At 45.3% G+C, this 16,771-nt stretch overlaps 2 protein-coding genes across 3 annotated transcripts; one reads left to right on the top strand and one right to left on the bottom strand.

Moving 5' to 3' along the window:
* The first annotated feature begins 2,818 nt into the window (after positions 1 to 2,818).
* cmbl (carboxymethylenebutenolidase homolog (Pseudomonas)) lies at positions 2,819 to 5,403 on the top strand. 2 transcript variants are annotated; one of them, XM_084456535.1, is made up of 6 exons: positions 2,819 to 2,924; positions 3,319 to 3,533; positions 3,742 to 3,849; positions 4,006 to 4,148; positions 4,433 to 4,524; positions 4,686 to 5,403. In XM_084456535.1, the coding sequence occupies exons 2-6, from the start codon at positions 3,319 to 3,321 to the stop codon at positions 4,863 to 4,865; spliced, it is 738 nt and encodes a 245-aa protein (XP_084312661.1). In that variant the 5' UTR covers positions 2,819 to 2,924; the 3' UTR covers positions 4,866 to 5,403. The 2 variants fall into 2 exon arrangements, with proteins under 2 accessions (XP_084312661.1, XP_084312662.1); XM_084456536.1 differs by having other exon boundaries at positions 2,820 to 2,929.
* A 35-nt stretch (positions 5,404 to 5,438) lies between these two features.
* Positions 5,439 to 16,580, bottom strand: cct5 (chaperonin containing TCP1, subunit 5 (epsilon)). The gene is made up of 11 exons (XM_084456523.1): positions 16,361 to 16,580; positions 15,807 to 15,867; positions 15,402 to 15,566; positions 14,665 to 14,863; positions 8,911 to 9,103; positions 7,636 to 7,785; positions 7,297 to 7,416; positions 6,999 to 7,184; positions 6,694 to 6,831; positions 6,199 to 6,379; positions 5,439 to 5,774 (listed from the first exon to the last, which is right to left on the bottom strand). Exons 1-11 carry the CDS (start codon positions 16,463 to 16,465, stop codon positions 5,647 to 5,649), a joined length of 1,626 nt encoding a protein of 541 aa, XP_084312649.1. The 5' UTR covers positions 16,466 to 16,580; the 3' UTR covers positions 5,439 to 5,646.
* Positions 16,581 to 16,771: the final 191 nt, after the last annotated feature.

Genomic DNA, 16,771 nt, shown 5'->3' with positions numbered 1-16,771 from the left:
GATCTACCTCAAAAGAGTAGGCAAGGTTTAAATGTCAGGGACACACCACAAACCACACGCACAGTCGTCGCAGTACACGATCACATCTTTATTAAATAATTAGCAATAACACAGGACAAACACTTCCTACGCAGTTCATGAGGTGGGGGAATCACCAGGAGGCACAAGGGAACTCCTACTCCAAGGCTGGGGCCTTATTGTCGGCTGCCGTCACACCACACTGCAAACGTGCACGGCACACACACACACATAAGAGGGCCACTACAACCGTAGCCACTTTACACTTGACCACCGCACACAGGGGTCGCCTCAGCGACGGTGAGGACCGGGGCGACACTGCACTACACACATGGGAGACTGCGTGTTTCAGTTAACACGGCAAACTAGGGCAGCAGACTTGAGTCCCCCGAAGCCTAACAGGTTGGGATAATAAGCCTAGTAGCCTAGTAGTAGCCTAAACACTGATTAGGGGAGTAGGCTATTGAGTGCTGTGCCATAAGGGGGTGTATATTATCGTTCTGTCATTCCTCTTCGTGGTGTTTGGCCATTGTTGTCATATAATGGCTCTGTAGTTTATTTAGTGTGTAGCCTACTTAAAAGCTTGCTTGATTCGGCCTAAATATTGCCCGCTATTCGCTCGCTGTCAAATTATTGGCCTTTGTTGATGTGTTAAAAAACATCAGTAGCCATCAGTAGTTTATGTATGTATGTCCTGTGATCAGGGCCGGACTGGGTGAATATTTCATGCCGGGAAATGTAGCCCCAGTCAGGCCACGAGCCGAGCCGACGCGGTGAGATGGAACACCTTCAGTTTCGTTTTGTTGACGGGGGGGGGGGGGCGCCTGTGATAGAGTGGCGAGACACCCGAATTTCCCCAAGGGGATTAATAAAGTATTTATCTATCTATCTAGCCTAGGCTACTGTTGTTTTCCTGTAAGTTGTTTACATAGAAAAATGCCACTGCTCAGCGCCCTTCTGGTGCTGTGAAACCTCCCATCAGGACATGCTTTGAAAGCGCACCCCCAAAAAAAATGTTCGCGCTGCGCGCGCGTTTCATTGGTCCTGTCTTTCCCGGTTCTAGGACCCACCAGACACCACTGGTTATCAAAGGTTTTGACTTGTCATTACAAATGAAACGCCGTTGTGTTTTGCGCTGTGCTTAGAGGGTGGGAGATATATTAGACCAGTGAGATGTCCAGGCCCTCTGCCCTGGTGTGTGGCAGCTGTTAGTGTCAGAGGGAAAGCCTCGTTCAGACTGCACGATTGCCATCTCTGAGGGATCTCTATTAGATGATGGTCAGCTATCTCTTTTTCAGCTTCCACTGGCACATTTTCCCCCCAGATTTTTCTTTTTCAGAACTGACATTTTTTAAGGGCTCATGTCCCGCAGTATGTTGCATTAAATAGTATTTTGTACTGTAGATGGAAATGGGGCACATTGAGTTGTTTGTCAGGGTGTTACCTGTATTCTCATTAAAAAAGACTGGGCACGACACTGGATGCTATTAAATATTGATTTCTATTTATTAAAGTCCCGCCTTGTTTACCATGATTTGTGTATGATTACTTCTTTGCCATCCCCTTTCATAACCAAATGTGGTCTGATTATTAAATTGCTATGGCTTCTTGATTTTGCTCTCAAAGTGTGCCAAATTGATGCATTTAAATTAACAATGTTGTAGTATATTTTTGTACTGTATTACATCAATACATCTGTATTACTCTCATGTAGTAATCAATATTACTAAGAATAATGAATAAACTTCACTATAGGTAGAACTGTGTTAATATAACAGGATATTGACAACAGATGCCCTGTCCTGAGTAAACATTCCTTTGTCCTCTGGGTCAATAAAGATAACACCTCGTCTACAGTTGAAACGTGATCTAAGCAGGACAGGAAGAACCCAAGATTGCCCCCATGTCCGGAGGGGGGCAGAGCTCAGTGACCTATTGACCAATCACAAGACTAGTTGACCAGATCTGTGTTAAATGTACATCCCTTGTATGCAAATTTGTTTGTCATGTGATACTTGGCCTGAAGCCAAGTATATAAACTCGCCACCTCGTAAAAGAACTTTAGTACTGCCGAAATTTTGACCTGTCTGGCGTGCTCAATAAATATTTGGTTTAACTGCATTTTGCTCTTGAAGTCCATTCATTTTTTGCCCAAAAGTCAAGAAGAAAAGAAACCACAATGTTAAAAAAATTCTCCCGGGGGGGCAAGACCCCGGACCCCCCTAGAGGGTCAGAGGTCCACTCCCCATAGCTGCCCAAAATCCTGTGGGAAACACTGTTTATGGTCTATGTGTCTTTGGTGCATGGTGGCAAAACCAAATGGGCCCCTAAAATATATTTTCCTGCAGGTTTCACCCACTCTGAACTTCAGCCCCTGATGCTTTTCCCTTAGCCCCTAATGTTTTTGAATCCTAGATACGCCCCTGTCTACATCGTATAAAAAACATGTTATGTCTGATACGATTGTAGATAATAAAAGTGAGTCAGGGTGACCATCAACTTGTAGGCTATCCCAATCGCAGATTTAGTAAAACACGAATGTGTCCCTTGTCAGAAAAGGATAATACGACTTATTTAATAGGACCGGCGCCGTGGCTTAGATGGTTAAAGCGCCTGTCTAGTAAACAGGAGATCCTGGGTTCGAATCCCAGCGGTGCCTTTTCGGACCCCTGTAGCTGTACATTCAATAGGCGCTTCTCACGCTCAGAAACATGTTTGGAAGAGGATCGATTCGATTGGTGTTGGACGTCGAACGGTAGGCGTGAAGGGGGCGTTCACTTGACGATCACTACCCACGTGATTGTTACCTAATACAGAGGGAGAAAACTTAAACCGTAGACTAAAATCCAGACCGAGCATAGAATCTTCAGTTACACCGTAGTCCTACTGGAATCCAATCAACTGAGGCAAGTTAAGTAATGCTGGCTTCAACTTTACATACTTCTAGAATTTGAAGTGACTAGCTGTAGCTGCTTTACCCACTTATCGCCAGACTCAATTCGCAAACGGGAGGACTAACTGAGTCACGCGATGAGGATACTGTAGTATTTTAGTTACTTCTTTCCAATGTTCCAAATAGGTTTCTTTACATTGTGTTATAATTTGGTTTACTCTGATTGGCGTTTGGAAAGCAGTGTTGGTGTGAGACACACACACACACACACTCCCTCTCTCTCTCTCCCCCAAAATACTCTCTCTCAATTCAATTAAATTCCAGTTCAATTGAAAGGGCAACATATGTCAGCCCGACTCCTTGCCAGTATAGGTGGTTGTATCTGTTTTGTTTTCTTCTCATGACAGATGGCTAATGAAGCAAAGCCCTGTCCGTGTGATGTTGGTGACAGGATGGACTACGGTGGGCTCGGCCAGGAGGTGCAGATAGAGCACATCAGGGCTTACGTCACAAAGCCCCCCACAGACTCAGACAAAGCTGTCATCGTCATCCAGGACATCTATGGGTGGCAGCTCCCCAACACCAGATACATGGCTGACATGCTGGCCTCCAATGGATACATGTAATATTAAATTAAATTTGTACTCCTCTGCTTCCTATTTTACACCCACACCTATGCTAAATGGTTGGGGGAGGTTTACCCTAACTACAGTATGTGACCGCACTAGAACCTAGGTTTAACTTGACAGGAACATCCCCTGGACTAGTCATTACCTATTGATCGTGAGTATTTCTCTCACACTGGTTGCTGCTTCCTCTGTGCTCCTCAGTGCTGTCTGTCCAGACTTCTACGTAGGGAAAGAGCCGTGGAGTCCAACACATGACTGGTCCACATTTCAGCAGTGGCTGGAGGACAAAAAGCCCACCAACATAAACAAGTAGGCACACCGCGTTTGCGGGAACTCTCTTGCAAACCCAGTCCAGACCAGTAGTGAGTTTGTGGGTTGCTTGCGTGTACTACTGTACTGTATATCCGGTTCCAGTAAGAGACCCCCCCCCCTTCTTCTCTGTGCCCATTCTCCTGGTGGCCCCAGGGAGGTGGACACTGTCCTGAGGTTTCTGAAGGACCACTGCGGGGCCAAACGTATCGGGGCAGTGGGCTTCTGTTGGGGAGGGGTGGCCGTTCACTACCTGTCCCTGCATTACCCGGAGGTCAGGGCCGGAGTGTCTGTCTATGGTGAGGCTCACTTTTCTGGCCCCCGGGTCAAACTGTTTTTTTTGCTTCCCTCTGGAATATGTAGGGGTGGGACCTATGCCCATCCCCCCTATTGCTCTCTGTAAAGTGTGTTGTGTTACCTCTGTGTATGAAATGCGCTATACAAATTAAGTTTGATTTGATGGTGAAGACCTAGAATGTGTCCCAATATTTTTTTTTCCTCCATCTGTCAGGCTGATTATTGTGTGATGTCATTCTACGGTGGTGGTATGTGTTTGATGGGTCTTTGTTAACCCTGATGACAGGCATCGTTAGAGAGAAGGAGGACAGGTATGCGCTGAAGAGTCCAACTCTGTTCATATTCGGGGAGAAGGACGAGGTGATCCCACTGGATCAGGTTGGTTGGTGACCATTATTAAGGAAAATCTCCATGTAAACTGGTAACTTAAGTATGAAAAGTATAACAGCTCAATAACTATAAATCTCAACTCGTCACCTAACAAAAGCCTGAATTTCTCTTCCACCAGTCCTGCTTAACTCATCACTGTCTTCCCTTAGGTGAGCGTCCTTGAGCAGAACCTGCAGGAGAAATGCACAGTGGAGTACCAGGTGAAGATCTTCCCAGGCCAGACACACGGCTTTGTGCACCGCAAGAGAGACGACATTAGCCCCATGGACAAACCAAGCATCCAGGAAGCGAGAATAGACATGCTCAACTGGCTGAGCAAATACATGTAATAGAGATCCTAACCGCATTGTGAGGGCCAGTGCATCTCAACAGGCAGAATGTAGGCTAGGTACCAAATGTTTACCAAATACTAAATGCAACTATTGCCATATCAGAATATAAATTGCTAAACTGACGCACCAGATTTGCTTCAGAATATGAGCTTGTGAAACCAGTTGTCTCACAAGGCTAATAAATTGCCTAGTTCATCAGTTAGCAGAGCTCTGTACTATAGCTACATACAGCTCCAGCATTAGTGCCTCTTGCACAGAGTGAACCGTATCAAAGTCAATGGGGATGAGAACTGAATATGGAAGATAGGAGTGGCCTTACATTAAGCACTTGGAATGTGCCTTTTCCTTACATTACAAAACTGAAATATCAATATGTATGAATAGGAATGTGATTGCTTTTTAATTCCATACAGTATAAATGAATGCTACAATGTTGTGATGTATTCGCAATGTACAATGCATCATGGTAGTCTATATCTTGATCAAGTTTTGCATGCATTAATTCATGAATCAATAAAAATCATGCAAAAATGTGTTTCCTCTTGGATGTGAAAGAGAAACTCAAAGCAGTGACATTCCACAGACCAACATTTTATTGATACCTTCGGCACTACACCAGCTTGAAGGGAGGGGTTCCGTATCAGATGATAAATAACAGTACGCAGATTACTAAACAGTGCTCGGGAAGTGCCTAAGACTGTTCTAGAACTTTTTCTTTCTTTCTCAGAACAGTGCCATTCTAGAACACAGGCCGAGCCTTGCACGCGCTCAGTTGCTCTCAGTCCTCAGCCTCTCCCGGACTTCTGATGTCATCGATCTTCAGGATCATCTTGACCACCTGGGTGGCCAGAGAGATCTGCTGCTTCTTCCCAATCAAAGTCTCGATCACATGCTGCTGCTTCATGTCTGAATAGAGGCGAGAAGACACAATCATGTAAGCTTAGAACTTTCATGTGAGAAGTGTTGAGACCAGTATGTTGCATGATTATATTATATGAAGATCCTAAAATATTGTTAGATCAATAAAAGATGGCTTAACGGATGAAGTTTTTTTGAGATAAGCCTCTCGTTGGCGCTGCTCAATTCCAGCAGCCAATCTGATTCAATCCCCCAACACCATTTGGCGCCGCTGATTAAAAACAAGCGTAGCGCCGCCCAAGATGATTGTGATTGACTTAAAGAAATGCATTGTCCCCCCCTTTTCGCAATGCTAATCGGGTGCAGCCAGACCTTTCTCCAGCACAAAAAAGTGTGGAAAAAGGTCAGGCTATGCGAGACCAACTCTGACCTATCCCAGTAGCTACAGTATGTGATGCAGCTAGCCCCTTACCGTTGGTGTTGAGGTGCAGGCAGTCGATGCCCAGGGCAGGGTTGTTCTCTGTGACCTGCTTGGCCCGGACCTCCGTCATGGTCTGAATGGGGTTCAGGCCACTGTTCTCAGCCAGAGCCATGGGGATGACCTCCAGGGCGTCAGCAAACGCCCTCATGGCATACTGCTCCAATGAAGGGCACTGGAGGGAGGGAATAATGGAGAGGGAGAGAGAGGGCGAGAGAGAGAGAGGGAGAGAGAGAGAGGGAGAGATTTCATTTCATTTCAAACCTTTATTTCAACTCGTTAGACACTGAGGTTTCCCTCATTTGCGGTGTTGACGAGCTAACACAATCATAAACAAACAATAATAAAGAACAACAGATCAATGTACAGTGTTACAGATAGAATCATTAAACACAATTGCAGGATGAAGTTAGCTTATAGCACGCCGTTAGCTTATAGCACGCTGCGCAAACTGTCATGGGGTTTGTGAAGGTAAAGCCGGCCAGCTACCTTGTCTGCTGCCTCATTGACAGCCAGGGCGCAGGCGATCTCAGAGGCTCCGCCTCCGTAGACGACGCGGCTGTCTCTGACCAGGTTACGGATCACACACAGGGCATCATGGAGGGCGCGCTTCGCCTCCTCGATGATCTGACGGAAAACACACAAGATGGCAAAGCAGAGGATTGAACAAATCGCAATAAAGAATCAAAACCACGGTATGACAGTCAGCATGATGCTAGAGGGGTCCGTGGCGCTATATATCATTTTTAATGTCCAATTTTATAGCAATCCATGGTCAGAGACAAACGCCTCACCATCTTGTTGCCTCCGCGGATGAAGATGGTGACGGCTCTCGAGTTCTTGCACTCCTCGATGACCAGCATGCGGTCCTTGGTGGTCCCGAAACAGATCTCCTTGACGACACCGGCCATGCCGAGCTTCTCCGGGGTCAGCTCACAGAAGCGGGGCACGATGCGCCCGCCCGTTGCTATGGCGATCAACTGCGGAGAAAATGCAAGAGAAGATGGCTTTAGCACATCTGGTGGTGACTGGGACTGCTGGTCGGGTGACGGTGGAATGTTCTGTCGCGGGTGTGATGCCCCCCTCCCTCACCTCGATCTCGGGGCCTCCGACCCAGCGCACGGCGGGCAGCTCGTTCTGCAGCAGCAGGTGGTTGGCCTCGTCGTCAAAGCCCCACTGGCAGATGGCCAGGTTGGCTCCGTTGTCTTTGATCTGGCAAAAATAGTTACGCATGTTAGCTTTGAGTAAAATTGGCGGGTGTGTGTGTGTGTGTGTGTGGGGGGGGGGTGGTTCACACGTTTCAAAATTATTTGTCTGCGCAGGGTAAAAACAACAACAACCAAGCACAGTAGTCCCGAACAAATAACACTGCGCATGAACCAACCACCAAGAACTAACTCTGCTGCTGACAGAGAGTGAGCTGGTACAGACCTGGCGGATCATCTCCAGGAACTTGTCCTTCTCGTACTTCTGCAGGGCCCGGTAGTCCTCCACCGAGGTCACGTCCAGCTTGTGCTTGGTCTTGGGCTTGGGGGGCTCAAACGGGCAGGTGAGGATGGCGATCTTTGTGTCCTTCAGAACCTGGGGGAAGGCAGAAAGGAGAGAGGGTGATGGATAACAGTATATGACACACACACACACAGACACGCATCAGTCCACATCCGGCTTAGGCCTGATGCTCTTAGCCTTTCTTGATCTGAAAATTTAATTTAATGTAATTTATTGCTTTTTAAATGTTCTTAGCCATTAGACAAATATATTCCAGGAGCTTGCTCCAGGTTGCCTGTTTCAATATCTGTGTGGTTTGTATGGCTCTATGTGCTACTAACCCTGTTCTGCCTTCCCTCTCCCTAGTGCCTCTCTCTCTCCCTCCTATCTTCTAACCAGGTCCAGTGGATGCCCCACTGTCACCAGCAGACCTCCCGGAGTCCGATAGACACCCCCGTGTCTGCTGTGGATGTCGTAGCATGTCCATAGGATGCCCTCTCTCCTATGATGCTTTTTTAGCCTCTCTTACTCTGAAATGTAATGTAATGTAATGTATTGCTTTATAAATGTTCTTAGCCGGTAGACAAACATACTCCTGGAGCTTGCTCGATTGCCTTGTTGAGAGGGGTCAGGGAAGAATTTTTACAGCTCACTTATCTGGCCCCCGGGTGATTACTGTTTTTTTGCTTCCCTCTGGAATATGTAGGGGTGGGATGTCTGCCCACCTCCCTTGTTCTCTGTAAAGCGCATTGTGTGGCCTCGGGGTATGAAATGCGCTATACAAATAAAGCTTTGATTGATTGATTGATGACATAACTTGCCAAATAGGCTTGTAAGGGTCACAACGTCCATGTAAAATTGTGCCGTCACATGTTTGAAGGGGGCACTCGGGGTCCCAGTGACAGATGACAGGGTAATGTCGCTGGACATGACACCCTGTCAACTCCAGAGCACTACACACGGGACATGACGTAGCTGGGGTAAGGGAGGGGAAGATGGGGCAACATCTCATGTTGCCCTTATTATTGCACTGCCCTTGTTTAACTTCTTGGTGGATGTGGGGTAGCACGGGTGACCTAGATTACCTCTTACTGTTAGGACCCGCTAAGGAGTTCTGTGACACCTGGGAGGGAGAACCAGGAAGGCGCAAAAGGAAGAAAACCTCTGTGTGCAGAAGGGAACCCAGCCTGGGTCTCTGCAGCACTGCTGTGCTGGTACCTTGGGCATCTGCGGGTGGCTGAACTCCTTGTCCACTATGACTCCCTTGATGAGCTGCGTGTCCTCCAGCTTGCCCCCGACCTTGCCCTCCATCTTGATCAGCTCAAAGTCCACGTCCTTCCTGTTCATGTCTGCCACGGTGAGGATGGCGTTCACAGCGATCTCCGCCATCTGTCTGTGGCAACGGTTGATCCTGAGAAAGGAGAGATTGACAAGTGGCAAATGAGGTGCATGCACCTATCCCAGGTAGCCTTGCCACGAGGAGTAGCATTGGCCCTCTAGGACCTGAACGCCTCAGGACCCTTAAGCGGGCAGTAGAGATTCTAACCGAAACCTCCTACCATAGTGCTCCTTGAAGCACTCCCCTCTGGCAGGAGCCTGCAGTCAGTCAGGACCAAACCTCAAGGTATATAAACACTTTCTTTCTGACTGCAACTTGTCTCAACAAGACACGAGAGCCACTGACAAGTCTATTTTGTAGATTGTATTGTAGATTGTATTGTATATTGAATTGTACAGTATTTGCCACTTTGTTATTGTATTTTGCACTGTCCTGTCTTTCACTAGGTTTATTGTCATGCACAGACCAAGGCAAATTCCTCATACTGTAGGTGTCCCTCCTCCTAGCACTGATTGCATTTGTACTTGTACAGATGTGGGAACATAAGAATGTAACTTGACCCGCGGTATTCTAACAGGCGCTTTACGTCATTCCGCACCACCGCTCGCCTGCCCATAGGGGCGCAGTAATACCACTCATTGACCCATTGCTGGCTCGCACATTAGATTAGCCTACCGTTCTCAAACTCCTTGTTGTCTGTCTGGTTGTAATTTAATTATTACGAACAAAGCCTATCTATTTATAGTTTCTATCTCTGTAAATGTCGCCGGGTCTATATCTGTTAACTGTCGGGACAAGTAGAAGTTTAATACATTAGGCTGAGTGTTCTCATATGGAACATGGCATCAGGACGAGTAAGATGGCTAACGGAGATGACCAGAGATGTGTTTGAAATGGTTCACTCACTCCCTACTCCCTATTACCATGGATGTATTGAGTGCGACTCATAGTGAACTACATGGGGAATGATTTAACAGTTTTGGGACACTACATGGAATATAACTGCGTAAGATATTCATGACTCAAACAAGCAGACGCGCCGATCACTGATGGCAGCAGGTTGAAATATCAGGTAGTATTCAGGTTCCATGTTTAGTTGAATGATAAATCCCATATAAATGGTTGGAATTCTAATGATGTGCAAGTGTGATTTTGTCAACTTAATGCTGTCTGCTAATAGCAGGCTGTGAAGCTGCACGATGAGACCGTGATAGCACGTTAGCTCACGACAGCAGCTTCCGTTCCGTTTCAGGAGTGCATCAGTCGTGAGCCTTGACAGTAGATACCAGCCTGCGCTGCGCTCAGAACAAAGTTGGATGAATGGATGGACTTTTTGGAATCCTGGAAAATGTTTATTGCGCTCTAAAATCATGAAAGCATAAATGTAAAAATGCAGCAACAGAAGTAGTCTAGATGAGATGGTGGTTTAAATGAATGGCAACACATAAATTCAATGGCCGGTCATGGCAAAGCACCCGCTAACGCAGGCTACCCCCCTCCCCACGATCCAGGGCTAGGAAACCGGTTCATCCAGTTTATTTGAATATAAAAGAATTTGGGGGGGGGGGGGGGGTTACAATAGTCTAGTCCAGGTTCGCTGGAGGACCTGTATTTTCAGTGTTTGCTGGTAGCGGACTGCATCGATCAATGCAATGACTCTTCAGTTTTACCCTTTTCATCAATAAAACATCATTTTTACAACCATGTCTCATTGATTGTGAAGGCATTTAGAGCTGCCGGTCTATTAGCCTACATTCGGACTCAGAGGATGACATAACTGTTTATTGAGAAACAATTGGCTATATAAAGAAATACCACAATGCATGTAGTCTAGATATATTACATTATGGTTATACACTTTATGGTAGACTGCCCTCTCGCTCGCTAAGCAGGCTACATTGTGGCTGTTTTGTTCATCGCCTATAGGCTACACATTAGAAAAATGTTTTTTTTTATATAGACCTAGAAGGAATCATTTCCTATTTTAATACAATTCAAATTCTGCTTAGAGGGAATTATTTTCAACGGACATTATGACCTGAGCATAATTAATAATTATCTAAGTTAATATAGGCCTATGAGAACGCAACGCTTTTTACGATAGGCTAGGCCTATGCGTCTTGTGATTGTACTGTAGCCTAGGCTACAACTTAAGGCTTGCCCTATTGAATTCATTTTATAGCCTACTAGGCTACTCATTATTATCGAATTATCTAGTTGATATATGAATAAAACAATAAGCCGTTTTAATGGCTATGGGCTACTAGTTGTAGCTATATGATGCGCTCTGCTCTTACGCACGGTTGAGGCGGCAGCTCAAATACACTTCGCACATATCCTCTGCTATAGCCTCTCACAGACAGCTAGGTGCACTTCATGCATTGGTAGACAGTTCTGCAGCTTGTCTTCACCATGCAGGTATTTTGGTGGGGGTATTCTTCTGTGGACACTGCGAGGGGCGCAGCCGGTGGCTGTTTGGAGGCCAGAGCGCGCAGCTCTTCAGCCAACTGGAGGATGTCGCGTCTGGGGAGGCTCTGTGTCTCTCCACCAGTCCCCAGCGAGTCCAAGCTATTCCCAATGAATAATACTTATTTATAATAGCCTACGTAGCGCGAAACTGTGCATATAATAGGCTGTAGCCAGCGCGAAACTGCGCATTCCCTATAGCCGTTCATGGAACGACTGGCGGCCGGTATAAATAAATAAAAACGTACACGATATTTTCTTATTTGAATGATCTTGAATATATATATATTCAAGATCATTCAAATAACAAAATATTGTGTATATTGTGCATGTGAAGGCACTCACTGTCAAACCTGCCGCTATCTATGCACAAGATAGTTAATGTCCGGATATGATTGGCAATGAGTGATCTTTACTCATGGCGACTATGTCAATTTTATATGGATCCACAAGTCGATCAAGCTTATTTTTTCTTTGTATCGTGCTGAAGCCATATAGCCTACTGCGCTCAGACTTGGCTACATTAGCTGGTGCCCTGTCTTCAAATTTACTTCCGGGGTTTACAAGTAGCCTACCAGTTGAATGCGTTCCAGAAACACTCCGTGTTAAGGGAGTGCATCAGTCGTGAGCCTTGACAGTAGATACCAGCCTGCGCTGCGCTCAGAACAAAGTTGGATGAATGGATGGACTTTTTGGAATCCTGGAAAATGTTTATTGCGCTCTAAAATCATGAAAGCATAAATGTAAAAATGCAGCAACAGAAGTAGTCTAGATGAGATGGTGGTTTAAATGAATGGCAACACATAAATTCAATGGCCGGTCATGGCAAAGCACCCGCTAACGCAGGCTACCCCCCTCCCACGATCCAGGGCTAGGAAACCGGTTCATCCAGTTTATTTGAATATAAAAGAATTTGGGGGGGGGGGGGGTTACAATAGTCTAGTCCAGGTTCGCTGGAGGACCTGTATTTTCAGTGTTTGCTGGTAGCGGACTGCATCGATCAATGCAATGACTCTCCATGTTTTCCAGTTTTACCCTTTTCATCAATAAAACATCATTTTTACAACCATGTCTCATTGATTGTGAAGGCATTTAGAGCTGCCGGTCTATTAGCCTACATTCGGACTCAGAGGATGACATAACTGTTTATTGAGAAACAATTGGCTATATAAAGAAATACCACAATGCATGTAGTCTAGATATATTACATTATGGTTATACACTTTATGGTAGACTGCCCTCTCGCTCGCTAAGCAGGCTACATTGTGGCTGTTTTGTTCATCGCCTATAGGCTACACATTAGAAAAATGTTTTTTTTTATATAGACCTAGAAGGAATCATTTCCTATTTTAATACAATTCAAATTCTGCTTAGAGGGAATTATTTTCAACGGACATTATGACCTGAGCATAATTAATAATTATCTAAGTTAATATAGGCCTATGAGAACGCAACGCTTTTTACGATAGGCTAGGCCTATGCGTCTTGTGATTGTACTGTAGCCTAGGCTACAACTTAAGGCTTGCCCTATTGAATTCATTTTATAGCCTACTAGGCTACTCATTATTATCGAATTATCTAGTTGATATATGAATAAAACAATAAGCCGTTTTAATGGCTATGGGCTACTAGTTGTAGCTATATGATGCGCTCTGCTCTTATACGCACGGTTGAGGCGGCAGCTCAAATACACAGCCAACTGGAGATGTCGCGTCTGGGGAGGCTCTGTGTCTCTCCACCATTCCCCAGCGAGTCCAAGCTCCCTCAATGAATAATACTTAGGCCTATTTATAATAGCCTACATAGCGCGAAACTGTGCATATAATAGGCTGTAGCCAGCGCGAAACTGCGCATTCCCTATAGCCGTTCATTGAACAGCTGGCGGCCGGTATAAATAAATAAAAACATACACGATATTTTGTTATTTGAATGATCTTGAATATATATATTCAAGATCATTCAAATAACAACATATTGTGTATGTTTTTTTCATTTATAATTTAACAATAGGGGGTGCAACAGAACACAATTTTAGGGAAAGTCATTGACAGGCGGACTTCAATGTTTTATTAAAATATAGTTATGTGCAAATGAAAACCCACAATCGTCCTATGGACCTTACCCCGATTTTGGAAATCAGATAAAGGCGTTCACAAGACCATTTCAATAATCGCATTATTACAATTATCGGTTGATGTCTCACTGTCAAACCTGCCGCTATGCACAAGATAGTTAATGTCCGGATATGATTGGCAATGAGTGATCTTTACTCATGGCGACTATTTCAATTTTGTATGGATCCACACCTCCGATCAAGCTTATTTTTTCTTTGTATCGTGCTGAAGCCATATAGCCTACTGCGCTCAGACTTGGCTACATTAGCTAGTGCCCTGTCTTCAAATTTACTTCCGGGGTTTACGAGTAGCCTAACAGTTGAATGCGTTCCAGAAACAAAACGCAAAACCCCCACGTTCACCATATCTTTACTAACAAATATATTTACAATACTGTTATTTTGCGCATTTGACTTAACAGACACCACGTCTTGACCCGACGTCAGTTGCCGAGATAGATAGGCTACTGTAGGCCTAGATATATTATAGGTGTTCGTAATAATTAAATTACATCGAGGTGGATAAAACATGTGTTTGAGAACAAGGTAATAATAACAATTAAACGTTATTTGTATAGCACCTTTCATACAGATACCTTCAGCTCAAAGTGCTTTACAACAGAGCATTTAAATTAAAGAATGTGAAATTGAATGATGCTTCATTCGTAGACTATAGGAGAAAAACACTGAGCCCAGCCTGCTAAATCTACTCAAAGACGCCACCTGGCGGTGGTGCATCACTAAAACAAAATAACACCCGTCTGAAATCCCACGAGATTTCCAACGGGATTTCCCTGCCAAATACCGCGACGTGAAATGCTGCAGCAAGTTACATTCTTATGTTCCCACATCTGTAGCTGTTCTTGCACTTTTACTTTAGTAACTAGCTTAGAAAGAGATGCACTAATGAGTTCTGGTGAGTAATAGTACACCCAACTACCTACGCTGAATGCACTTATTGTCGCAAGTCGCTTTGGATAAAAGCGTCTTGCTAAATGACTGTAATGCAATGTGTAAACCTACTTGGCTGAAATAATTCTGAATGAGCACTCACACTTTAGAGCCCAGCGTTGTCATGGCTGTCTGGACGAGGGGCTCTGTGTTGTTGGGGTCGTAGGGGAAGTTCTCGCTCATCTTGTCCAGCTGGTCGATGGCGATGCGTGCAGCCTGGTCGTATCCATCGGAGATACGGATGGGGTGGATGCCCCGGTCCAGCAGCTGCTCCGCCTGCTCCAGGAGAGCCCCAGCCAGGACTGAGGAGGGAGAGAGGGACAGGGCACCTTAGAGGGAGGGGGACTATGCTACAACACTGTATGCAAGTGGTGCCAGATGTGACATCTCTAAGAACTTCTGACGAGAGAGCATGTCGTATACTGTCAGGAAGAGCCAACGCATAGATATTTTAAAATAAGAACATATATGAGCAAAGGCAGTATTGCTACAGGTAATCTGAGGCAAAATAAAATATGCAGCAAAATGATCAAACAACACCATGTTAAATTGTCAGCTCTGAATGAGTCTTCTGGACAGGTGTGCAGAACCGTGTGCAGGATAGAAATTAAAGCCAAGAAATGAAAAGGGCTACAGCCAGTAAAATTAATTAAAATTAAAACATTTTTATTTGGCACTGACTTGGACCTAAGCATTTACAGTAACAAAAATGTTTGAATACGCAAGCCAACCAAGACACCGCGCAGGAGAACTGTCAGCCATAATAGCTGTTGAAGAGGACCCAGTTTGAGAAGTGACACAGCAGCAGTTACTGAGCGGTGTTACTGTACGTGCTCTTACCAACCACTCCGGTGGTGCCATCACCAATCTCGTCATCCTGGGACTTAGAGAGCTCCACCATGAGCTTGGCAATCTGGTGATCAACGTCCATCATGCTAAGAATGGTGGCACCGTCGTTGGTGACCGTCACCTCACCGTCCTTGTCAACCATCATCTTGTCAAGGCCTGGGAAGGGAAATAGTTTGGGCAAAAAAAGGCAACAGTGAGGGTTTTTCAAAATGGTGCATGATGAGTCAGGCTTGGGTAAGTTATCTGGTGTTGATATCCAGCAATAAACAGGGACTACAACTCATTTCTGATTTCTGTCTGTGTTTGAAGTCTGAATGAACCCCAAGATGCTGGTGTTGAATCTGTGGCAGGGTGGGCCACAGCGAGAATATTATGCAGGAGTGCGCTTGGACATACCGTTTGGTCCGAGAGACGTTCTGAGCGTCGAGGCAACCGCCTTCGCTGCCATGATGTGAGACTGCAAAACACAACATGGCAATCAGATTAATTTACGCTATAACTTATCGAGCATACCTACCCAGCAGGACCACAAGTCGCAAGAATGATTGATTGGGGAGGGTAACGTTTGCGAAGAATCACACTTATATGACGTAGCTAGCCAACTAGTGAAGATAGCTACCATAGTTAGCTGACGTTAGCTAATTTGCTAAGTTACCAGCATCTTCAACCGGCCTTCGACTCAACGCATCAGTAAAACGTAAGCACATGGGGAGTACAGCTAGCTAAAGTTAGCGTGCCATAACTGATCCACCATTAGCTCCCAGATGAGATTACTGAACAAACAGCCAGTTATACATTGTGCACCGCATACATGTGCACTTCCCATAATCACAGAACAAGCTTCACAATAAAGATACATCGATGCAGACGACATACTAGCTATGGCGTGGGTGAAGCAGCATGCCGCACCAGCTAGCTAACGTTAGCTCTCCTAGCCCATTGTAGGGTACCTTCAATGCGTCAAGGCCCGACAACCGCGTCTTCTTATCCTGGTCTTTTATGATGATGAAAGGCCGCCCATAGTCATCGAAGGCGAGAGTCCCAAGTGCCGACATGTTTACCGAAAGACGGTGACACTCGAAGAGTGCCAATTAGATTGAATGTGGTCTTTTCTCGGTGAAAAGTGAAGTGATGCCGGGCTGCTTGTCGCACGGGTCTGCCGGCGACTTCTGGAAGGTTCTCGGGGTGGGGAGGGCGAGACCAAGTAGCGTGACTGGATGAACATTTTGATCAAACAATTTAACAAATCTCTAAATTTGAGTTAATTGAGATTTAGATTCTAACATTACATTATAAAATAAATTTTACGGTGAGATATGGGATTATTTATTCTGAAAAGTCAAATATGTCGGTCTGATTAT

The sequence above is a fragment of the Borostomias antarcticus genome (assembly GCF_949987555.1).
Source record: "Borostomias antarcticus genome assembly, chromosome: 2".
Classification (NCBI taxonomy): Eukaryota; Metazoa; Chordata; class Actinopteri; order Stomiiformes; family Stomiidae; genus Borostomias; species Borostomias antarcticus.
The sequence above is the reverse complement of the archived record's forward strand: the minus strand, read 5'-3'. Positions and strand labels throughout refer to the sequence as shown.